Source organism: Ictidomys tridecemlineatus, chromosome 3 (assembly GCF_052094955.1).
Source record: "Ictidomys tridecemlineatus isolate mIctTri1 chromosome 3, mIctTri1.hap1, whole genome shotgun sequence".
NCBI classification, from domain to species: domain Eukaryota; kingdom Metazoa; phylum Chordata; class Mammalia; order Rodentia; family Sciuridae; genus Ictidomys; species Ictidomys tridecemlineatus.
Genome location: NC_135479.1, coordinates 72,647,481 through 72,674,243, shown reverse-complemented (window position 1 = coordinate 72,674,243; position 26,763 = coordinate 72,647,481). Strand labels below are relative to the sequence as shown.

The 26,763-nt window shown below is 37.0% G+C and overlaps 1 protein-coding gene across 1 annotated transcript in view; it reads left to right on the top strand.

Moving 5' to 3' along the window:
* Positions 1–1,520: 1,520 nt before the first annotated feature.
* LOC144375674 (uncharacterized) overlaps positions 1,521–26,763 on the top strand; it is a 42,714-nt gene continuing 17,471 nt past the window's right edge. Inside the window, 1 exon segment of the mRNA XM_078041119.1 lies at positions 1,521–1,573. Coding sequence (XP_077897245.1) covers positions 1,521–1,573 — 53 coding nt within the window.

Sequence of the window (26,763 nt, the reverse complement as noted above, 5' to 3'; positions counted from 1 at the left end):
GAACTCAAAAAAAAACCATGCAGATTATTTTAAAGAGCCCGATTTTTTATGTGTTTCAGGCAAGACTATGGAACTGAAGGAATAGGGAGCAGGATGGCACCTACAGGATCAGGATGACATCCCTGTGGGGAGCTGGGCTCCATGGATGTTCCCTGGGATCTGGGACACGCTCCCCCACAACCTTACCATTCCCAGGCCTAGTCCACCCTGCGGCCAGCTACCGCATCGCCTGTGCCTATAGAACACAGCAGGGCAGGAGAGGTTTGGCCCATGGAAGGGACCCAGACCATAACCCGTTAGTACAAAACACCAAGCTTTTGATGTCTTTGTTCTCAATGGGGAGAATATTTTTCCCTCGCAGAGATTAATCCACAGGCATGTGCTACATAAACCCAGACAGGGCCTGCATGGATTCGTCATCTCTCGTTAGAGAGGTGGCCTTCCTGTTCTTTCTGTTCACAGCTGCCTGCCCCAGGCACTGTGGATCACTTAACTCACCTGCTCCCATTTGCTTCCTGGGAAAAAAAATCTTCTCATCAAAATGAGAGAAAGAACCGCTGTGGCTAAGGAGACTCAGATAGGAAGCAAACTGAGCTGGATTGTTGATTGATTTCAGAGGGTGCATGTGGTCATAGCCAGGTTTTAAACTCAGACAGTGTCACTGGGTCAGGAAACAGAATTAATAGCTGCCTCACCATGTGGAGCTCTTTCTCTGTATGAAAGTGGCATATTCTGGGCACTCAATTTCGAGAACGGCCAGTGGAGCTTGCGCAGGACTTCTGTGGATGACTAGGATTTGTGAGCATCCTACATTCTGAGCCTTGTGTGAAGCCATTAGCAGCCTAACCTGCTGCTGGCTCATGAAATCGCCTCTCTGGGGTTTTGGCTGAACATGGTGAGAGGTGAGCCCCGTGTCAAATAGGGCCACTTTGGGAGCCGATTCTGCCGAAGCAGATTACAGATGTGAATGGCAGGACAAACCCCTCCCCCTGTTAGAGCCATCTCACCCTCGCCCTTTGAGGGCACCATGGCCAACATCAGCATGTAAACAAGCAGCCGAGTCCCAGGAGCACAGAGGGATTTGTCCTGTTCCATCCGTGCCTCCTGGCCTGCTGCCTCCACACCACTGCCAGGCAGCTGGCCAAGGGCAGGAGACTTGGCCTCAGGGAACTGATGGAAGAGGAGGGTGATGGGCCCATCCCTGGAGCCAGCCAGGGTCATCACATTGCAGAGGTGGAGGAAGGCGGGGAGAAGGAGCCATGGAGGAGATACCACCTAGAAGTGCTTCACTGTGATGTCCTCACTGCGATCACAGCGCTCTGAGCTTTGAATGATGGCTCTGTCCTTCCCTTGAAGAGCTATAGAATTTAAGATGCTGCAAGACTGACCCAGGGCAGACACCTAGAGGCAGCTTTTCACCACCGTGAAGAGCATCTGAGGAATCAGCTTAGCGGGGGAAGGATTTATATTGCCCCATGGTATCAGAGGTCTCTTCCAGGCCTGTGGGGAGGCAGAGCATCATGGCGGAGGGGCATGGTGGGCCCAACCACTCAGCTAAAGAACATAGCAGGATGTAAGAGCCTTGGCGTATGGAAGGGACCAACAGGGTGAAAGAGAGAAGGAGGATGAAATACTGCCCTTTCAGGACACGCCTCCAGGACATACCTTCCCCAACCACTGCCTCACCTGTCCACAGTACTTTCCACCCCCCTCTCATATTCCGTTCAGTTCCTAGAACACTCTGAGAGAGAGAAGGATTTTTTAAATGAATATAAAAGCTTTAGAAATATCATAAGGCAATTTCTCTTTAGTTCAGAACAGTAGACTATGTCTCCAACTCATTCTTCTCTAGAATTAGACTGTGTGCAAATATGAAAAAACAGTGCTAAAATGACCCACATGGCTTATAAACTTTAAAATCCCGACAGGAGCTTAAATCTGCCATTTTTATACTTTACAAAATACAAAATCTTAAATTTGTATACTTAACAAACATTTGCAGAAGTGTAATTCAAAATGACCTAAAAAAATAAAAAAAATCATTGAAGTACTGACCCACTGAACATGAGGGAATTATAATATTGAATCCCTTATATTAAATGTCTTTTTATCGTTGTCAAAATCTTTCATTTATATATTATTAATATATTAATCAAAATTTTTATGCATTTAATAACAAATATCTAATTTTATATTTTATTCGGTCTTTTAAAAATTAGTAGTAATTAATATTAATAATTTAATTTTCAAACTTGTTAAAGTATGAAACATATACTTTAAAAGCTATGGCCATAGCAAGTGAAAATTTCAGCCTAATTTCCTTTTAAGATTGGGATCCATGTCATCACAAAGGTATGAAAGTTAATTTCTTCTTCACTATAAATTACTGTGATTTGTAAACTTGCTTGAAATCCCTACCAGTGCCTTGAACTCACCCATGTCTGGTTTTCCCTGATGAGATAACAACTCTCCATGAAACTTTAGTGATGACTCATAAATTCTGACTTTCCCTGACCAAATTACAACTCACTCTGAAACTTTAGTGGTGCATCATAAATTCTGATATTGTGATCTAAATTTACTCCCTAAGTGCTTAACCATTTAGACCATTAACGTACTACGAGTCTGTATTATGCTGGTGAAAATCTTGTTATTCGTGTAAGTTCTCAAGTCACCCCACCTTTGTAACTTTTTGTGCCATAAAACTACAGTCCTAGAGAACTGGGTTGCTGAATTCTTTTCCCATGGGTTTCAGGAGAGATTGTTATACTCAAATGCGTGACCCCCAAAAGACCACCAGAGACCAAGATCGATGTGAAAACCAAAGAGGTTTTTATTGCAAGCTGGGTCAGTTCTCCACACACACAGCAACTGGTGGCTTAGAGGAACTGCACCCAGGGTTTGCAGCAGTTTTATAACTCTTTGGGGAAGGCAGGTACCCCACATACATCATAGCATCTCTTAGCAAATCATCACAAAACTTGGGAAAATCATAAACAACTCTAAAACATGATTTAGCACATTCAATGGTGGGAACAAGTTGGGTAAGCGTGATTGGTTAGTACAAGATGGGGATTCATTTGAACAGATTGGCTTAGGCCATTAGGGGAGTATATGCTGATCTATATGGTTTCCCAAAATGTGATCAACCACCATAAACTACTGGAAGGGTCATTTGGGATCCCAGGAATTTTCCCTGTCTCAGGCTGATTGGTGGCTGCTAGGGGGTTGCTATGGATCCCCACCTAGCCTGACTGAGTCAGGGACAGCAGGCACAGCAGATCTCTCCTGTTATTTGTAGATAAACAACTCAGCAGGGTGAGCCTAGGAGTGCTTGGTGTGTGTTTCCAAGGACAAGAGTCATGCCCCCTTCCTTGCTCTGAGGTAGAGGCTGGTTTCTCATCTTGTACCTTATGTTTTTTTTAGCTGTAGATGGACACAATACCTTTATTTTACTTATTTATTTTTATGTAGTACTGAGGATCGAACCCAAGATCTTGCACATGGGAGGTGAGCACTGTACTGCTGAGCCACAATCCCAGCCCCTTATGTGTTGTTTTTATTGGGCATTTTTACATTAGGGGTTTTCTTACCAGTTCAAAGTTCAATCTGTCATCTAAAAAGAACAGAGATCAAAAAATAAATAAATAAAATTTGATAATTATTGTCATTATTTTATATTAATTCCTGAATAATATACAAGCATATATAATCCATAAACTCAAATGACTTTATATGTAAGTTTAAATGAAAATGTTCTGTTTTTTGGGTTAGTTCCCACTTATGAGAAACAACCTTGCCTTAAAATAACAGCAGCCTGGAACTCTGGGGTACATTTCTCAGATTAAAAAAAAAAAAGAAAAAAAAACAGCCCTGAAAGACCTGAGATTCTAGCCCTTATTCATGCCTGGATTGGATAATATTCCCTGTCACTCAAAAAAGGGTTCACTTCTCTCAGATTCAATGTTCATGATCTGAAGCCCCTTCCAATCAAGAGCATTTTGTGGGAACTGTCCAATCAGGTTTCAGCAGGGAGGGTGGGATTATCACTTCTTATCTCCTGAGTGCTCCATTTTTGCTATCTGTAGTCTCACACTTCAGAGTCACATGTTGTTCTGTTTTGCGGGAATGGAGGATCCCAAGTAGCCCTTCTCCTGAGAACCAGGAAATGGCGAGTGTGCATTTGCCTAGCAAGGGAGGCTGGGGGAAGAATACTATTGGAACCACAAGACTGGCTGTGTTGAAAACAGGAGCTACCAGATTGGGACTATAGGCAGTCTCTGGAGTCTGCAGACTTAACTCCTCCACTGGGCCACTATTTCCTCAGTCCTACTGGCCAACCAGGTGGGGAACATGTCAGTGGCAGAGACTTTTTGCTGACTTCCTTATGCTCAAAGGGCATCCCAGAATCTGCATAAAATACTATGTGGTAGGTGTGTTCCTACAGTCCAGTGTCTTACCAAATGCTGGAGATTGACCCGTGGAACAAGGATGCACTCAGGCTGGAAAGCCTGTCAAGGAATTGGACTGACATTTCATTACTTATCATCATTCTCCTGATGAGATCCTCATCACTCTCAAACTCTATAACCTCATCTGGACAGAGAGGGCCTCAACTTCTTTCTATGACCCTCTCCTCAACAGGTCATCCACTCCATGCCAGGAAAAACCTGCCTTGGTTCTGCATCTGATTACTGTGAATCATCTTCACAAGATATCTCAGAATCAAATAAATTAAGGTGGACTTGTTCTAATCAAGGAGACAGTATTCTAAAAGCAAAAGCAAAATCATTAAAAAATATTTCCTGACTAGGTACCTGACAATTACTCTTTCATAGCCACACGTTTATATAAGCCATAAAAAATAAGAAGAGCCCTGACCCAAAGTTTGAGAATACATTCTGCATTTGGCAAGAGTAGGAGTAAAATCACATTACCAACGTTCTGTACACAGATAAGGCTAAAGGACTACTGATATTATGGCACTAATTCTGCCTTTTGTAATAGATGAGGGCTATACAGATGTTCAATATCAAAAAATATTTTCAAAGTCCCACAAATACTGTGTGTGTGTGTGTGTGTGTGTGTGTGTGTTTATATGAGTGTAGTACTGGTGGTTAAACTGACGGAATATTATTCCTGAGCTCTATCTTCAATTTTTTCATTTTTTAAAATTTTGAGACCACAAAAGCCTTGTAGGTTCAAACAGCAAGTCTTTATTCCCTAACCCTCACTGGCACTCTACACACACTTCTCGGGAACACACTCCCTCCACCAGGCTCCATGTGCCAATTCTCCCTGAACACCCATGAGAACTCAATGAGAAATCCAAAGTAGTGGGCGCCCAAGGCAGAAGGATCTGCCCTAATTCCAGAGCCACACTATTCCAGAGCAGGTTCACCCTTCAACCATTCCCTCTAGCAAAATGCCAGGCATCATTCTGACTAAACTGTGGCTCACAACAACACAAATTTTTATTTCTTTTTCTCATCACAACATCATATATGTATTCTGTACAACAATGAGGTCCTCCTTCAATCTTCCGTGCAACTCCCCTTCTGCCTCTTTTTCCCTCCCACCTATTTTCCCTATTTAGTGGTAGTCTTCTTCTCATGCTCTTTCTCCCTATCCCATTTTGAGTCACCCCCCTTATATCAGAGAAGACATTTGTCATTTGTTTTTTAGGATTGGCTAACTTCACTTACAATTATCTGCCCTAATGCCAATCATTTTCCTGCAAATTCCATGATCTTGCTATTTTTTAGTGCTGAGTAATATTCCATTGTGCATAAACACCACATTTTTTTAATCCATTTATCTATTTAAGGGCATCTAGGTTGGTTACACATTCTAGCTATTGTGAATTGTGCTGCTATAAACATTGATGTGGCTGTGTCCCTGTAGTATGCTCATTTTAGGTCCTTTGTGTATAGTCCCAGAAGGGGAATAGCTGGGTCAAATGGTGGTTTCATTTCCAGCCTTCCAAGGAATCTCAATACTGCTTTCCAAATTGGCTGCACCAATTTGCAGTCCCACCAACAATGTATAAGTATACCTCCCCCCCATCCTTGCCAGCAATTATTGTTGTTCAACTTCATAATGGATGCCATTCTTATTGGAGTGAGATGGTATCTTAGAGTAGTTTTAAATTGCATTTCTCTGATTGCTAGAGATGGTGAGCATTTTTTTTTTATGTATTCGTTGATTGATTGCATATCCTCTTCTGAGAAATTTCTGTTCAAGTGCTTGGCCCATTTGTTGATTGGGTTATTTACTTTTTTTTGTTTAACTTTTTGAGTTCTTTGTATACTCTAGAGATTAGAGCTTTATCTGATTTTTGAGGGGTAAAAATTTGTTTCCAGGGTGTAGGCTCCCTATTCACCAGATGTGAGAAACTTTTAAGATGGTAGGCTTGCTACTTCTGAAGGCAGCAATAGCCCATAACCAGCCTCATGCTTCTATCTCTCAGCCCCCAAACTTATTAAATAGAAAATTTTTTATGCAGGTCAGACAAAGAAGGCACATCAATATCATTTGACTGTTGTAAGAGCATGCTCACAAACAAATGTTTTTGACCTTGAGTACATACATTGAATCTGAGTGTTTATGACCTTGGCTACTTTCTAAAAACACATAGCCCTCTGGAAGCTATACTTGGTCTTTTTGGTCTTTTTTTGGCCCTAAATGCCTCATGGAGTTGAGCATTTTACAACTTCTACTGTAAGGAGCAATGCTAACGTCACCATTTTTAGGGTGCAACACAGAATGCTGTTTATCTCTAATTCTTACAGACAAATAATAATAATAATCTTGCTCTCTTGACACCTGGGTAAATTATTTTTTAAGTCCATCAGTTCTGCTTAACAGGTAAAATAGGTAAAACTTGGATACATAGGCTGGCCATGCCAGTTGTTCACTGAAGCCATTGGCTGCTGGTGTTTCATTTTATGCATCATCCAATGACTGGACTTGAAGGCCTTTATCCTTCTTCTTCTCTAAAGACTCAACATCACAATGGGGAAGGTTGATAGGTATTTTAAAAATACAGAGATCTTCCTCAACTGGATGTAGACTCTCTTATCCAGAAACACATTTCCCTCTATTAAATCCATACCTAGATTTAAATTAGATTTAATTTAAATTAAATCCATATCTAGTTTTTTTTCCATCTGTTAACCTCCTTCTGTTCACCTTTTGAAACAATACTTGTAAATTTTTTAATTTAAGCAGATTATTTCATAGACATCAACATTGTATTAGTTTTTTTTTTCAACAGCAAAAGGGGTGTAAAAAGTGAGAACAGAAAAGCTGGCGTTTCTATTGACTTTTGGTCCCTTACGGGAGAAGCATAATAGGGACAATTTAGGTTAAAATTTAGCTAAAGTTATCTCCACACCTCTAAGGCAGATTGGAATTTGGGACTCTGCATCAGTCCAAAGTAAAACAATGCCATCACACTTAACACAGTCACGGACAGAAAGACACAGAAAGAAACACAAAGACATAGATTCCCTTTTCAGATTGTCAAAAAAATTAGAGTGGGTGCTGGCCCCAAGCCAACTGGGGTCTTCCCTTCACAACCCCAAGATCTACAATCTTGTGACTCAGGGAGAATGGAGGGAAGAGGGGGAGGAACAGAAGGTTTGAGTGATAGGATCGTGGGGGAAGGGGCCGGAGTGGAGTCAGGGACAAGGAAAGACTTCACCCATGTGGGAGGAGGCTCACAAAGATCCTGTTAGGTTAAGATATATGGCTGTTGATCTAGATGACTTTGCGGATTTGAGGGAGGTGGAGGGACCCTTCTGGGGGCCATTTTGAAGCACAGAGAGTCTGCCAGGTCCGGCGTTTCACTGAAAAAGAAAGATTCTGGGCCCTTGATCGGACATCCGTCCAATGACCAAGGGTCAGGGACAAAGGCGTGGAATGGCTTTGTCCCATAATGGGAATTACTCAGAGACAGGGACAATACAAACTTGACACAGACAAGGACAGACAAGGACAAACAGTAAACATTTAACACAAGTACCCTAAAGGCAGACAGTAAACTCAACACGAGACAAAGCCGGCAGAACCTGATGGAATGGCAGCAGAATCACTGAATAAACCTGAGTTGAGGGCGCTTTCATCTCCTAGTTTCCCTAATCCTCCAAGGCTTCCCTTGGGGATGTGTCCTGTGGCTTCAGGACATGTCTGTCCAACACAGGCGGGGGAGCTCACGCTTTCTGCCGGCAGCCACTCTGCCAACCCTTAACCCAAAACTTTGAGCGATTGCAAGAAAGAGGAAAAAGGCACCTTACTTACCCCTAGAGGAGTCCGTTGGGGTCTCCTTGTCTGGCACTGCGGGATTCCCGGCCAATGCACCAAATGTAAGGATCTGGCGAACGTCGGAGGAAGAGACCACCAAGAGACCAACTCATGCACCAGCAAAAGGGGTTTATTGCAGATCCAGCGTGCTGGGGCTCCAGGCCCACTCAAGAAGGGAGAGCGGCCAAGAGCCCCGAGCAGGGGTTAAGCGGTGCTTAAGTACACTTTTGGGGGAGGGCGGGGGCTTTGCATACATTAGTGCAAATCATTATGAGGCACGGGAAAATTGAACAACAACTCTCAAACATGATTAGTAGATTCATTGGCGGGAACAGGTCGGGCAGGAGTGATAGGTCAGTCCTAAGGAGGGGGGTACATTCAAACTGATTGGTTTGGGCCCTGAGATGCTTACGTGCCAACTGCACTGGGTCCAGGTTATTAAACAACTAAGTGGGCAGTACCGGGCATTGTCTTAACTGCCTCAGGAATTTCAGGTTCTGTGTGCAGTTCAGAAACTTTACAATACCTAGTCCTTTACATTTTAACTTCAGTTTCTTTTATCCTTTCAAATGTGGGTCCAGTATCAAACAGATTGCCTCATGCATACTAGCTAAGCACTGTACTACTGAGCAGCAACCCTAAACCCTTACCTTGTATTTTGTTTAATATTTATTTATATTTTATTTATTTACATGTGGTGCTGAGAATTAAGCTCAGGGCCTCATATATGCTAGGCAAGTACTGTACCACTGAGCCAAACCTTCAGCTCTTTCCTGGTACATTTTAAATACCTGTTGTACATTAATTTTAATTAGTAGCTTTAACCGTTTTCCAATATCTGTTTGGATTAAATCAATAACCTAGAAATCAGTGAAGCAAAGTCTAGTTTTTTATCAAACTCTGATTTTACTTCCTCTTTCTTCCCCAGACTCAGACACCTTATCACAGTGTCTGAATTAAGAATCCCCCTTGAGAAATTTACTGTATGTTGTCCACATTCCAAACTCCAAAATTTACCTATTCCTTAGTTGTGGAAAAGTCTTACATAATTTATCCAGAGGCACCAAAATCTCATGGAGTACTCAGAAAAATCCATATCTGAGTCTTACCTTTTATGGAGCAGTTTGAATTATAAGTATGCAGCCTTTAAGGCAAGTAGATGGAAGATCTGATGCTGGAAGGAACCTTTTCATCAATACCTTGCATCTAAAAGGCACTTCATTTGATTCCTTTTATTAGATAATGTGAATAAACCTACAATGAAAATGGAAGTGAAGTAATTTCTTTCACAAAATTGTTTCAATTTCTTTAGATATTTATCCAGAATTATAATTACTGGGTTATAGGGCATTTTTTAAACCAAGAAGTGCTATTTATTTTTATTTATTTAGGCACTTTACCACTGTGTTACATCCCTTTTTTTAATAAGACAGGATATCACTGAGTCACTTAGGCCATTGCCAAGTTTCTGAGGGTGGTCTTGCATTTAAGTTCCTCCTGTTTCCTCCTCCCAAGCCACTGAGAGTACAGACATTCACAATAACACCCTGCTTCAAAAAATTATTATTAATGGATTATATGGCATTTTTATTTTGAGCTCTTAAGAAACATGATAGGGTCTGGGAATGTGGCTCAAGCGGTAGTGTGCTTGACTGACATGCGTGCGGCACTGGGTTTTATCCTCAGCACCACGTATAAATAAAGATGTTGTGTCTGCCGAAAACTAAAATGAATAAATAAATATTAAAATTCTCTCTCTCTCTCTCTCTCTCTCTCTCTCTCTCTCTCTCTCTTAAGAAAAAGAACTATGGAATTTTTTTTCAAAAGTATCTTTATTAACTTTATATTGTAACCAAAATTTTTATCTATAGATATATATCTATACTCTGGAGTCCCTACTCTCTTTCAGATATTTGTTTAGTTTGGTGTGGTTTGGTGCTAGGAATTAAACTCCTGGGGGTGCTTACCACTAAGTTATGTCCCCAGTCCTTGTTTTTTAGACAGGTGATATATAACTAATATCTCAATAATTTGCTTATACCCTTGCTATGTTGTTAAAGCTGTCTTTCAAATCACAATCCTCCTGACTTGTCTCTCCAGCCTCTAGTATATTTGCCACCACACCTAGCTCTTTCAGATTATTATAATAACCTTTTCAACATCACTGCCCAGGCTACAGAAAATATCTTTAACTGATGCATTTTATCCCTGTGGAAAGTTTTATATGAAATAGCCAATGTAGGACTATTCTGTAAAGATTTGTTGGAATAAACAGGAATCATTGTTTTAACCTCTTTTCTGAACTACTGTTTGGTATCATAGTTCATAAAAGTGCTGGGAAAATAATGTAAATTTATTTGTTTGAAATCTACAGAGATTTACATAAGCTCAATCACCTTTTCTAGAGTTTGGAACTTCAGGACATAGTAACATAAATAAAATATGTTAAAGTTGAGATATTCAGTACACACATGGACACACACATCCATACACACGCACACACACACACACACACACACACACACACACAAAAACCTTCTCGAGCAATTGGTAGTTCTGGCATTATTACTAGTGTATCAGGGACATAGTAACATAAACAAAATATGTTAAATTTGAAATATTCAATACACACATACACACACCCACAAAAAAATTAAAAACGCTTTCTAGGAGGAATTGGTAGTTCTGGCCTTATTACTAGTGTATCAGGGTTAGGGCAGGATTAAGAAAGTGCTAAAATCTCACTCAAGCTAAGAGTAATTTACTTGATCCTCCCTATTTCACCTATAATACAAGCTAGAGTGAACTTCATCTGTCAGCAACAGCAATTGGGAAAATATGCTGGCAGATTTTTTTGAGATAAATTGGCAGCTTTGATATTTGAGTATTTTTGTGTCTTGGTCACAGCTGATGAAACACTTGTGAAGGCTTTTATGGTTCCTAGATATTACCATTTTTTGTATCATTTCTTTCATATTTCCTTCTTTTTTTGTGTGTGTGGTGCTAGAGATTGAACCCAGGGCCTTGTGCATACAAGGCAAGCACTCTAAAAACTGAGCTACATCATCAGCCCCTCTCTCACATTTCTGTTCACTAGAGGTAAAGATGGTAATTGGGGATTTTGTCCCAAATGTGGTACATTTCATAAAACCAAACTAATATCCAGTGAATCTAAATCTCTCTACTCATTCATGATTTTGCCAAAGAGACACTCAAAGTAATTTTTTCCTTAAATGTATGTATAGATGAAGGGAGAGTGTCTCATTTAATATTCTGCTTTATTTTCAACATCATTCCCTCTCAATATTTGCTTTTTATAGTGTTGCTAAGGTTGGAACTGACAATATCTTGCACATTCTGCAAACACACTCTAACAGTGAACTTTGCCACTATGTCCCAATTCTAACTTTAGTTTGGATAGATTCATTCATTCACGTCTAGTGTTATTTTTCATATGGTCGGTTTTACATATGCCTTTCTATTGCTCTTAACAATACTATTGATCTACATATGGTTTCAGATTTGATTCATATTATGATATATTGGTCTCTATTATTGCAATATAGTTTCATAATATACATTAAATGTGTCTCATTACAATAACTACATTATTTTTTTTATTAAAGGTTTTGGGGTATTTTACATATATTTTATTTCTAAGATAATTTATTAGTCCCGTCTGTTCTTTTCTTTTGTTTGGTACTTGGAATTAAACTCAGGGGAATTGAGCCACATTCCCAAACCTATTTTGTATGACATTTAGAGACAGTGTCTCACTGAGTTGCTTAGGGCCTCACTTTTGCTGATGCTGCCTTTGAGCTCACAATACACCTGTCTCAGCCTCCCAAGGTGCTGGGATTACAATTGTGCACCAAGTCCAGCTCTCTTCTTGTATTTAAAGAAAAACATGCTAAAATATTGATAGGAAAATATTATATATTAAATTGAGTTAAAATAGTTGTCTTTGTAATGATTAGTTTTATTTACACACATGCTATTTTATGTGCTTTTGTAAATTTTTATTTAGTTTGTGATAAGTTCCACATATTTTTCTTGAAATCCAATATACATGTGATGTATTTAACAGACGTAACTTCAGTAAATACTTATGTGGTATTTTGTACTCTAATTAAACCAAAAATCTTTCTGGGCTCCAGAAACCAATTTTTCTCAAACTTTATTATTTTTATTTTTCTGAATAACCTCCTCTTTCCTCCTAGGCTGCAGATTTTCACTGTATTGAAAAATATAGCTCTAGCCTTATGCTATCACATACTTGTACACTGTCATGGTACACACATACTATAATTTCTACAGATCTAAGCTTGATGAGGAGTATTTCATATATATATATATATATACAGTTTTAATGATAAAATAACTGCAATTTCTACTCCATCTTTAGTTCATGAGAATTTGTTTTGTGTCCTTATCAACACTCTGTATTCTTTTTGTTGTTGTTGTTTCTTACTGGAAATTTAAATCAGGGGCACACAAAGACTGGGTCACACATAGTTGCTTAGGGCCTTGGTAAGTTTCTGAGGCTGGCTTTAAACTCAGGATTATCTTGCCTTATCCTCACAATCCAATGGGATTAGAGGTGTGTGCCATGGAACGTAGTTCTATTTTAATTTTATATTGAAATATATATTACTTCTGAAAATAATTTATTCTTGATATTAAGAAAGCATAGAATACCATTTTCCCCCACAAATAACCCCCCCTTTTTTGGAATAGATGTCAATTCTTTTGGAAAAGATGTCAGGAGTGCTAGACATATAATTTATTAATGTCTAAATGGCAAGTTTATTATTATTATTATTATTATTATTATTATTATCATTATTATTATGCTATGTATTCATTACAAAACTTTATCTGTTCATATTATTATAAGGTATATAGTCTTTTCTATAACTTTGTAGCGTAAATCACTGTGTATCAAAATGAGCTTTTGGTGGTTGGGAGGTGAGGGGAGGGATCATGGGGTTAGAAATGATGGTGGAATATGATGTATATTGTTATATAAAGTACATGTATAAAGAAGTGAATTCATGTAAATATAATTTGTATAAAACCACAGAAATTAAAAATTGTGCTCTATATGTGTAATAAGAATTGTAATGTATTCTTTTGTCATGTATAATTAAAAATATTTAAAAATTAAAGATAAATGATGGCATTATGTTCTAACTGAAAATAAGTACTACTCCTATTAAAAATTGAAAAAAAAGGTCTGTTGGTCAGTTGTAAACTTTATAAAGTACAAAATATATCCTGAACATTTGGCAATACATAAACCTAGATGTAGGTATTTATAGTGTTGTCAGCAAAATTAAAAAAAATTACTGTAGAGTTAATTTTTTGCAATGTATACTCATAATTATATGAGATACATTTTGTACATATACATGTTTACTACCATTATATATAATTAATAAATGATTACTACATCTCACATTAACTACATTTATTTTAAATTAATTTGTCTTTTGAAAGCACCAATATATGACACTCTTTGATATGTACACTTGGTGTATCTTCAAATTTGTCACTTTTATGTATTATGTTCTTTTCTTTATTCTTCTTTTTATACAATTTCTTTTTCCAAATTATTGAGATTAATGAATTTTAAACAATTTAGTTTAACAATGCAGTCTGTAGATTTTCTTTTTTAACCTAAGACAAAATTCATTCCAATTTTAATAGGCTTATTGTTATGTAAATTACTTTAAAAAACCTGCATATATTACACCCTTACCTGACCTTACTCTGGACTATTGATATATGGGTGAAGGGGATTGCAAAGTGATCCATGGAAAAGGCAAAACAGGGATGGGTCAACATATGAGATTGGTGGATACTGAGTATGTAGTAGTGAGTATTCATGAAAAATTATTGGTGGAATAGATACTGGTAGAGAAAAAAATGCTGTGAAAGAAAGAGGGAAAGAATGACCAGCTCAAGAGTTCAGATTTAAAATGTCTAATGGTGGATCAATGGTATTATGAGGTTAAAGGGTAGTTTCTTTTGAGGCAGAAATAAGGTAGAAGTGAAAGCAGAAGGCAAGTCTGGCACAGTCCCCAAGAGAAAGAGAAAGAGTCAAATGAACACTACCCTCTATGTTCACGCTCTCTCTCTCTCTCTCTCTCTCTCTCTCTCTCTATATATATATATATATATATATATATATATATATATTGCAAACATCTGTAACATTAGATTAAAGTCAGCCAGCCTCCACAACTTAGTGAGGCTCTAAGAAAATCAGTAAAACCCTTTCATTTTATGGAATATTTTATTAAAGGCTGAGAGTGTTTCTTAGTAAAAAAGCATATCTGATTTCAATATGACATATGAGAGAGAGAGAGAGAGAGTGAGAGAGAGAGAGAGAGAGAGAGAGAGAGAGAGAGAAGAGAGAGAGAGATCAATCTTGAAAAAATAAAAAAGTAATCAGTGACAATCTTAATGTCAAGGATGTAAATAATTTAAAAGTAATAGTGAGCTAGTAATAGTTAGTCTACTCTACAAAATATAAAAGTGAGAGAGGAATTCTTTATTAAAGTGTATATAAGAAAATAGATATAAGTGCAGAGATGTAATGTGACTGGAATTTTCAAAGTCAGCTTGTAGCCATGAAAAAGTGTAAAGGTACAAAGAAATAGGTTTTACTACTTACTGTGACATACCCTATGAACTATAAATTCCACTCCTAGGCAGAAAGAATTGAACAGAGAACGCATTCACCTGGCTCTCTCACTTGGGAACTGTGCAAAAAATCACCCTTTTCTTTCCCTCAAATTTTATTGCTGCTTCCAAGAACACTACCCTCTATATTCACACTATCATTGTAGACTTATAGCATGTGAACCCCTCTACTGTTCAAGTTTTTCTTCTTTTTTTCATTGCTCTTTTTCTCCCTACCCCATATCATCCAACAATACTTATTTTATATAGCAAAATCTACATACTCAGCAATCACCAGTCTTATATCTTACTATATCCATTTCCTACCTTGTGCATGACCACTTTTAGATCCCTTCCCTCCTAACATCAATAATCCAAAGTGATCAGAATGGGGGTAAAATTTGCAGAATATTAAAGGTCAGTTAAACAACAAGAAAGCTATAAAAAGTGGGCTTCATTTAAAGGTGAAAATAAATAGAAAATCTTTAGACCTCACTAGTTAAAATAAAGGATCAAAAATCTATGAGTCTCAATAATTTGAATTATACTTGTGAGTCACTTTTTTTGGGGAAAGGGATATAAGGACATCGCTAATGAGTTTAAAGCTCAAACTGTTTTTTTTTTTATGAGACAAAGAGTAGAAAAATTTAAAAAATATATTAAAGTGATTGTGATATTATTTTCATAAAAATATATATACATATTTATTCACAAATTGCTTTAACCTTATAAACAGTTATAAGTGTCAATACATTTCTCTCTGAGGTAGGTCCTATTATTGGAAGAAAACTTTGCCTTAAAATAACCCCATAAAGAGGCATTTAATGCGATTAACAGGCCGAAAATAATAATAATAATAATAAGAAGAAGAAGAAGAAGAAGAAGAAGAAGAAGAAGTGAGGTGGGGAGGATTTCAGTGTTGCGAAGCATACCTGTAATATAAGTTACTTGAAAAGACATCACAGGAGAATTTATACGCTGTCTGAAGACATATATGTATATATTATTTATAAAAAGTGTTTATGAATCCTGTAGTGAGGGTGCACAAGTCCAATACACAGTCTTTTATTTTCTTGAATATTTTTTTGTTGTAGATGGACACAGTATCATTAATAGTTTGTTTGTTGGCTTTTTAAAAATATTTATTTTTAGTTTTTGGCGGACACAACATCTTTGTATGTGGTGCTGAGGATCTAACCTGGGCCGCCCGCATGCCAGGCAAGTGCGCTACCACTTGGCTGAATTGAAGCTCCCGTTCACCTGTATCTTGCAGACACACCGCTGTGACTCAGCACTAAATGTTCTTGCTGAAACAACTGGTCGGCCCTTCTGAACCTGTGGAGGTTAATACCAACTGAGCCTTCATAGGCAGTGGCCACAGGATTGAGACGGGGCTTGGGAGAGCCAGTCAGGACCCACCCCTTGCATTAGTCACCTGGCAAAGGGAACAAACTGTCACCATTTGCATGGGATACCACCATGGCAGGGAACTGACATCACCAGAATGTAGCGGAGGATATAACTTCATTGAAACCGGCGGCGACAGCATGAAATAAATTTTTGGAGTAAACAGTAACTCAGCAGAAAAACAGAATAAGAAGTAACATGAGCAGCATGAAAAGCAAGGAAGAAAAGAAGTACAAACAATGCAGGACAGCCTAAATATTCAGGAGGACCTAGAGGCATCAGAAAAAATGGTCAAATAATGAACTCAAGGAATACCTTAGACAGATGGAATGGAATCTTACAGAGGATATGAGACAGCAAATACAAATAGTGAAAAAACACATTGAAAATGAATTACATAAACAGATAAGAGAAGCAAATAAGCATCTTTATCATGAGATAGAGATTATAAAAAAATCAAACAATAATTCTAGAAATGAAGGAAACTATAAACCAAATTAAAAACACAAATGAGAGTATCACTAACAGATTGGAGCAAATAGAAGCCATAATGTCAGATAATGAAGACAAAGAATATCATCTTGAAAAGAGTCTAGCCAACTCAGAAAGGCTGGTAAAAAATCAGGAGAAAAACATCCAAGAGATATGGGATAACATATAAAAACTTAAGAGTCATCAGGATAGAGGAAGGTATAGAGGTTCAAACCAAGGGAATGAGCAACCTGCTGAATGAAATAACTATACAAAACTCTCCAGAAATAAAAAAGGAAATGGATGTACAAATTGTAGATGCATACAGGACACCAAGCATACAAAATCACAGTAGACCAACGCCAACACCAATTGTTATGAAGATATCCAATATACAGAATATATTAAAAGCTACAAGAGAAAGGAGGCAGATTACGTTCAGTGGTAAGCCAATAATGTTAACAACGGATTTTTTATCGCAGACGCTGAAAGTGAGAAGATTCTGAAAGAACGTATTTCAAACACTGAAAGACAATGGATGCCAACCAAAAATTTTGTATCCAGCAAAATTAAGTTTCAAGTATGACAACAAAATAAATATCTTTCATGATAAACAAAAGTTAAAAGAATTTGCAGCCAGAAAACCAGCATTGCAAAGCATCTTGAGCAAAACACTAAAGGAGGAAGAAATGAAAAACAATAACTAAAACCAACAGTGGGAAGTACCTCAGTAAAGACAGGGGCAGGGGGAAAGCTAATCATGGAGAAACAAACCAAATTTTTTAAAAAAGATAAATAATTAAACATGGCTGGAAGTACAAAACATATGTCAATACTAACTCTAAATGTTAATGGCTTAAACTCTCCAATAAAGTGACATAGGCTGGTAAAATGGATTAAAAAAACAAATCCAACAATATGCTGCCTCCAGGAGACACATCTGATGGGAAAAGACATACACAGGCTGAAGGTGAAAGGTTAGGAAAAAATATACCACACACATGGTCCTCGTAACCAAGCAGGGGTGGCCATCCTCATATCGAATAAAATGGACTTCAAGACTAAGTTAATCACAAGGGATAAGGAAGACATTATATAGTGTTAAAAACAAACATTCACCAACAAGACATAACAATTATCAATATTTATGCACCAAATAAGGGTGCTGCGATGTTCATAAAACAAACTCTCCTGAAGTTCAAGAATCAAATAGACCACAACACAATAATTATGGGTGACTTCAATACACCCCTCTCACCATTGGACAGATCCTCCAGACAAAAGTTGAATAAAGAAACTATAGAACTCAATATCACAATCAATAACCTAGACCTAACTGACATATATAGAATATATCAACCAAAATCAAGCAGATATACTTTTTTCTCAGTAGCACATGGATCCTTCTTTAAAATAGACCATATATTATGCCATAGGGCAAACTTCAATAAATATAAAGGGGTGGAGATAATACCATGCATTTTATCTGATCATAATGGAATGAAACTGGAAATCAATGATAAAAGAAGGAAGGAAAAATCCTACATCACATGGAAAATGAACAATATGTTACTGAATGATCAATGGGTTACAGAAGACATAAAGAAGGAAATCAAAAAATTCTTAGAGATAAAAGAAAATACAGACACAACATATCGGAATCTATGGGACACAATGCAAGCAGTTTTAAGAGGGCAATTCATCGCTTGGAGGTCATTCCTCAAAAAAAGAAAAAAACAACAAATAAATGAGCTCACACTTCATCTCAAAGCCCTAGAGAAGGAAGAGCAAAACAACAGCAAATCTAGCAGAAGGCAAGAAATAATTAAAATCAGAACAAAAATCAATGAAATTGAAACAAAAGTAACTTTTAAAAAAATTGACAATACTTAAAAGTTGGTTCTTTGAAAAAATAGATAAGATCCACAGACCCTTAGCCATGCTAACAAAGAGAAGAAGAGAGAGAACTCAAATTAGTAACATACAGGATGAAAAAGGCAATATCACAACAGGTGCTACAGAAATACAGAAGACAATTAGAAATTATTTTGAAAAACTATATTCCAATATAATAAAGATAGTGAAGACATCGATAAATTTCGTAAGTCATATGATTTGCCCGGAATGAGTCAGGAGGATACACACAATTAGAACAGACCAGTATCAATGGATGAAATTGAAGAAGCAATCAAAAGACTACCAACCAAAAAAAGCCTAGGACCGGATGGGTATACAGCGGAGTTTTACAAAACCTTCAAAGAAGAATTAATACCAATACTTTTCAAGTTATTTCAGGAAATAGAAAAAGAAGGAGCTCTTCCAAATTTATTCTATAAGGCCAACATCACCCTGATTCCGAAACCAGACAAAGACACCTAAAAAAAAAAAAAAGAAAACTACAGACCAATATCTCTAAGGAAACTAGATGCAAAAAAACTCAATAAAATTCTGGCGAATCAGATACAAAAACACATCAAAAAAATTGTGCCCCATTAACTATCCTGGGATGCAAGGATAGTTAAATATATGGAAATCGATAAATGTTATTCACATCAGTAGACTTAAAGATAAGAACCATATGATCATCTCCATAGATGCAGAAACAGCATTCAACAAAGTACAGCATCGCTTTATGTTAAAAACATTAGAAAAACTAGGGATAACAGGAACATACCTCAACATTGTAAAAGCTATCTATGCTAAGCCTCAGGCTAGCATCATTCTGAATGGAGAAAAATTGAAGTCATTTTCTCTAAAATCTGGAACAATACAGGGATGCCCTCTATCACCACTTCTATTCAATATAGTTCTCTAAACACTGGCCAGAGCAATTAGACAGATGAAAGAAATTAAAGGCATAAAAATAGGAAAAGAAGAACTTAAATTATCACTAATTGCAAATGATATGATCCTATAACTAGAAGACCCAAATTGGTCTACAAAGAAACTACTAGAACTAATAAATGAATTCAGCAAAGTGGCAGGATATAAAAACAACATGCATAAATTTAAGGCATTTCTGTATATCAGCAACAAAACTTCTAAAGTGGAAATGAGGAAAAATTCCCCATTCAAAAATATCATCAAAAATAATAAAATACTTCGGAGTCAACCTAACAAAAGAAATGAAAGATTTATACAATGAAAACTACAGAACCTGAAAGAAAAATAGAAGAAGATCTTAGAAGATGGAAAAATATACCCTGTTCATGGATAGGCAGAAGTAACATCATCAAAATGGCGATATTACCAAAAGTTCTCTATAGGTTTAATGCAATGCCAATCAAAATCCCAATGGCATTTCTTGTAGAAATAGACAAAGCAATCATGAAGTTCATATGGAAAAATAAAAGACCCAAAATAGCAAAAGCAATTCTAAGCAGGAAGTGTGAATCAGGCGGTTTAGCGATACCAGATTTCAAACTATATTACAGAGCAATAATAACAAAAACAGCATGGTACTGGTACCAAAACAGGAGGGTGGACCAATGGTACAGAATAGAGGACACAGAGAATAATTCACAAAGTTACAACTATCTTATATTTGATAAAGGGGCTAAAAGCATGCAATGGAGGAAGGATAGCATCTTCAACAAATGGTGTTGGGAACACTGGAAATCCATATGCAAAAAAATTAAACTGAATCCACTTCTCTCACCATGCACAAAAGTTAACTCAAAATGGATCAAGGAGCTTGATATCAAATCAGAGACTGTACATCTGCTAGAAGAAAAAGTTGGCTCCAATCTACATATTATGGGGTCGGGCTCCAAATTCCTTGATAGGACACCCATAGCACAAGAGTTAATAACAATAATCAACCAATGGGGCTTACTTAAACTAAAAAGTTTTTTCTCAGCAAGAGAAACAATAAGAGAGGTAAATAGGGAGCCTACATCATAGGAACAAATTTGTACTCCTCACACTTCAGATAGAGCCCTAATATCCAGAGTATACAAAGAACTCAAAAAATTAAACAATAAGATAACTAATAACCCAATCAACAAATGGGCCAAGGACCTGAACAGACACTTCTCAGAGGAGGACATACAATCAATCAACAAGTACATGAAAAAAATGCTCACCATCTCTAGCAGTCAGAGAAATGCATATCAAAACCACCCTAAGATACCATCTCACTCCAGTAAGATTGGCAGCCATTATGAAGTCAAACAACAACAAGTGCTGGCGAGGATGTGGAGAAAAGGGTACACTTGTACATTGCTGGTGAGACTGCAAATTGGTGCGGCCAATTTGGAAAGCAGTATGGAGATTCCTGGGAAAGCTGAAAATGGAACCACCATTTGACCCAGCTATTGCTCTTCTCAGACTATTCCCTGATGACCTTAAAGGAGTGTAGTATAGGGATACTGCTACATCGATGTTTATAGCAGCACAATTCACAATGGCTAGACTGTGGAACCAACCCATATGCCCTTCTATAGATGAATGTATAAAAAAATGTGGCATTTATACACAATAGAGTATTAGGCAGCACTAAAAAATGACAAAATCATAGAATTTGCAGGGAAATGGATAGCACTAGAGCAGATTATGCTAAGTGAAGCTAGGCAATCCCTAAAAAACAAATGCCAAATATAATCTTTGATATAAGGAGAGCAACTAAGAACAGAATACAGAGGAAGAGCATGAGTAAAAGATCACCATTAAACAGAGTTGAGAGGGAGGAGGGAAAGAGAGAGAGAAGGGAAATTGCATGGTAAATGAAGGAGACCCTCATTGTTATACAAAATTACATATAACACGAAGTGAGGGGAAAGGGGTAAAAACAAGAGAGAAATGAATTACAGTAGATGGGGTAGAGAGAGAAGATGGGAGAAGAGGGGAGGGGAACGGTGTCAGAATAGTATAGGATAGGAAGGGCAGACACTAGTATGGCAGTATGTAAAAAAGTGGATGTGGATCCGATGTGAATCTGCAATATGTATATGGGGTAAAAATGGAAGGTCATAAACTGCTTGAATCAAGTTTATGAAATATGATATGTCAAGAGATTTGTAATGTTTTGAACAACTAATAATAAAAAAGAATTAAAAAAAGATATCTCAAATAGTAAGGGAGTTAAGGAGTTAGAATTTTTTTCTTTCAGAATATAGGTAGTAAAATAGGACAAGAGAGAAAATATGAAGAATAAATATATTAAGTAATATGCAAAAAAGTCAGCAAAATATTTATTACAAAAAATCATATCTACAGAAATGGTTCAAAAGAAGCAGTCTTTTTGTCAGAAATAAACATTTGAACAGGAATGGAAGTTTTGGTTCTCTTTTTAAGTATTTTTACTCCTAGTGAATAATCTTTACACTATTTCTGCATTTTACTGGTTGGAATTAATTATAATTCATATATCTATGGAAAGGTACTGAATGCAGGAAAATATTTTTGCTCATGTTTAAATCACCTCCATTATTTGATATTTCCCCTTTTAAACCAAAAATCTGCATAAAACTATCTCTTAATAAATATCTCTATTTCTATATATTAGCAGCAACTGAGTTATAAAATTTAGTATGATAACTTGTCTCTTTATGTACTGAAAGACTATGAATTTGCTACTTAGCATTTAGGTATAATTTTGTATGATGTTCTCTAGTTATTTATGTCTCTTTGCCAAGTTTTATACCAAGCTATTAGTATGTGCCTTAGTTACTCTATGTAGCAATGTAGGATTTATGTCTTATTTGTGACACTTTGGTCTGAGAACTGTGTCTAAAGGGAAATATGTACAAAATGATTATCAAAGAAAAAAATCTATCTAATATTATGTTTTATTTTATATTTATTTATATATTTATGTATATACACATTTTTATTATTTAGAAATACCATTTGGTCTGAAACTGCCGAAGTCTGGCTTGGCACAAATCAGGAGCCACTTGTCAAAAAGAAACTAACTTTATTTTTAGAACTACAAACGCCAAACAAAACAGCTCCAGGGAAAAACCCTCAGAGCCCAACTGCCACCACCCGCTTCCACAAGCCTCTCCCCTACACCAGCCTCTCAACCTCCCACAATCCTCCTCTCTTGAGGCCGATTGGCTGGGTTGCGTGGGCAGAGCCAAAGAAGTCACCCAATGAGCAGCTCCGTGGAGGAGCCAATCAGCTAGATGTTGCTGGGGCCGCTGTGAGCCAATCATCAGCTGGCAGTCTGAAGGGCAGGGAAACAGCCCAATGAACATCACCGCAGAGGAGCCAATCAGCTAGATGTTGCTGGGGCAGTCTGAAGCTTGCTGGCAGCTGGAAGTTTGCTGGGGCCCCTTTGGCTGTGGCTCTCAACATCTCCCCCTCTCTGTTTAAACAACAAGCATGTGGCTTAGGGACTGTGCCTGCCTTAGGTTGTCCAATACATATGGTCCTTACCCGTCTTCGGATGAGCTGACCTCAGGGCGTCAGCCTCCTGTCTTAGGTTGGTACCATTGTAATTGGATCTTACCCGTCATTGACTACCGGTCCAGTATACAGCCACACCTGTGGAGAGGTCTCAGCGGGGGGGTGGGGGTGGGGGGGTGGTGAGGTTCTTTGCCTCACCTCTGTTGACCCCCAAATTTTAGCTGAATGATCATGACAAGCAGAAGGGAGGAAGATATACCAAGTCAATTGACGGCTCCTTTTGGGAAAATTGTACCACCGATGATATCATCAGCAAAAATACCCCAACACTACCACAAGTCGTTGCACCAACAGATAGTTCACAATGCATACAAGTGACACATAGTTCTGTAAGCAGTTCAGTGCAAGTTCTGTAAGCAGTTCAGTGATGGCTATTGCAGAAACTGTAGATTAGTTTTATCTTTGTCTTCACCGGCACAGGGATGAAGATAGGAATTCTGGCAATAATGACTAAAGAAAAAATTAGGTAACATTCTAGAAGACACTAAAAGAAAACAATTTTCTTAACAATTTATATTATCTTCATCGGCACTGGGATGAAGATAGAAATTCTGGCAATAATGGCTAAAGAAAAAATTAGGTAACATTCCAGAAGACACTAAAAGAAAACAATTTTCTTAACAATTTATATTATCTTCATCTGAAGATAGAAATTCTGGCAATAATGGCTAAAGAAAAAATTAGGTAACATTTCAGAAGGCACTAAAAGAAAACAATTTTCTTAACAATTTACATTATAGTGAAGAGAATTATTAAATATAATGAAAACGAAAGGTGAGAGTAAACAAACAGATCTGTTAACCTCCTTTTTTGTTTACATATTAAAACAATTCTTAACAGTTATTTACCCAATTTAAATTAAACCATTTAAATCACGTGAATAAAAAAAAAAATATTTGGATCCATCTTTTCATGAGCGCTCATCATATATGATATATAGAAATACGTACATTGGACATACGTACATTCAAACATATAACACAAAACACAAGTGTGCACACATAATATAATACATACAACACATAACACAATAGTAAAGGCCTTATAACTTTTTACAGGTAAAATCTCTATTGCAATATTTAAAAACTCTATAGTCAAAAAAAAATAGAACTGATCAGCAAAACATTAACCTAGGTCTGTATGAGCTCAAAAAAATAAAATAGAACTTCATGATATGGGAAAGGGCAATAATAAAATAGATATTGAAAAAAGCATCCTGGTTCTGTCGCAGATGTAAGGATAGCCAAATTGGAGTTTTGGATATCAGCTATTATGGATTTGAGCTAAATCATCTTCTTTTTGGTCTGTAGAAATCGCTTTAGTTAATCTCTCTGGAATCCAAATCGGCTGCTGTTCTCTCTGTGGAAACACAAAAACAGACCCCCGACTCCAGACAATCACTGGGTCAGGATTTTAGTTAATCTCTCCGGAATCCAAATCAGCTGCTGTTCTCCCTGTGGAAACACACAAACAGGCCCCCGACTCCAGACAATCACTGGGTCAGAACCTTGGTTAATCTCTCTGGAATCCAAATCGGCTGCTGTTCTTCCTGTGGAAACACACAAACAGACCCCCGATTCCAGACAATTACTGGGTCAGGACCTTTCCATTGTCCTGTTAGAATATCTTTCCAAAGTACCTTGGGCTTATGTACATTTTTTGGACACATATGCCTTTCTGCAGCACTAAGTCCTGATGAATCCAAATTTAAAAAGTTTAGAGTAAAAAGCGTTATTTTAAGTTTATCTTTGGGGAATATATACCCCTTCCCAATTCCATCTTTTTGCTTTAATAAGTACATTTTAATAGTTTGATGAGCTCTTTCAACTATGCCTTGACCCTGTGGATTGTATGGGATTCCTGTTATATGAGTAATGCCAAATGATGAGCAAAATTGTTTAAAAGAAGTAGACGTATAACCAGGGGCATTATCTGTTTTTAACTGTTTTGGAATGCCCACAGTGGCAAAATTTTGTAAGCAATGAGCTATAACATCTTTAGTTTTTTCACCGGCATGAAGGGAGCCCATCAAAAATCCAGAAGAAGTATCAACTGTAACATGCAAATATTTTAATTTTCCAAATTCTGGCAAGTGTGTGACATCCATCTGCCAAATATGGTTAGGCATCAATCCTCTAGGATTGACTCCAAGATTAACTTGTGGTAAAAAGGTCACACAATTTTGACATTGTTTTATTATTTGTCTAGCTTGTTCCTTAGTTATTTTAAAACGCTTTTGTAAAGTATTAGCATTGACATGGAATCTTTCATGAAAATTTATAGCTTCTTCTAGTACAGAGAAAATATGTATGTCACGTGTAGTTTTATCTGCTAAATCATTGCCTAAACTAAGGGCTCCAGGCAATCCTGTATGTGCCCTGATATGTCCTATAAAGAATGGATCTTTTCTGTCCCAGATTAAACTTTGTATAGTGGAAAACAAAGAGAAAACAGTAGAAGAAGGGGAAATTCTACCAGCATCTTCAAGGGATACTATAGCATTAACTATATACTGGCTATCAGAAAATAAATTAAATACAGAATCTTTAAACATCACAAAAGTTTGTAATACTGCATTAAGCTCTACCTTTTGAGCTGATTGTTTGGGTACTAAAAATGTAAAAGTTTGATCAGGTGTAACTATTGCTGCTGTACCATTATTTGACCCATCAGTGAATATATTTGGAGCATTCATGATAGGTGTTTTTCTTGTCATTTTTGGAAAAATTACAGGATGCAATGACCAAAAAGACAATAAAGGATTAGATGGTAAGTGGTTATCAAATGAAACATTAGATTTGCACATTATTATTGCCCAAGTATTTAACTCATTAGCTAATTCATCAATTTGATTCATAGTATATGGAGTAATAATTTTATGGGGAGAAATTCCAAACACTGCCTTTGCTGTTTTTATTCCTTTGAGTATTAATTGTCCTACAGCCTCAGGATATCTAGTAAGAATAGTGTTAGGAGAATAAGATAAATGTATCCATAATAATGGACCTTCTTGCCAAAATACTCCTGTAGGAATATTTTTTGTTGGTAGTACAATAAATAATAAAGGCAAACTTATATCAATTCTATCCAAATGCATATTTTCCATATATGTTTCAATGATTTTTAATGCCTTTCTTGCTTCAGGCGTTAACATTCGGGGTGAATTTGGATCTGATGGACCTTTTAGGATATCAAATAAAGGTCCCAATTCTCCTGTTGGAATACCTAGATAAGGCCTTATCCAATTTATGTCTCCTAATAACTTTTGAAAGTCATTAAGTGATTTGAGTTGATCTACTCGTATTTGAATTTTTGGTGGACGGACCATGGTTGAGGATAATAGAACTCCTAAATAATTAATTGGAAAATTTAATTGTACTTTATCTATTGCTATCTCTAGATTATAATTTTTTAATAAGTTTGTAAGTGTGGCATAACATTCTAGCAATGTGTTTTTAGCTTTGTGTGCCAATAACACATCAT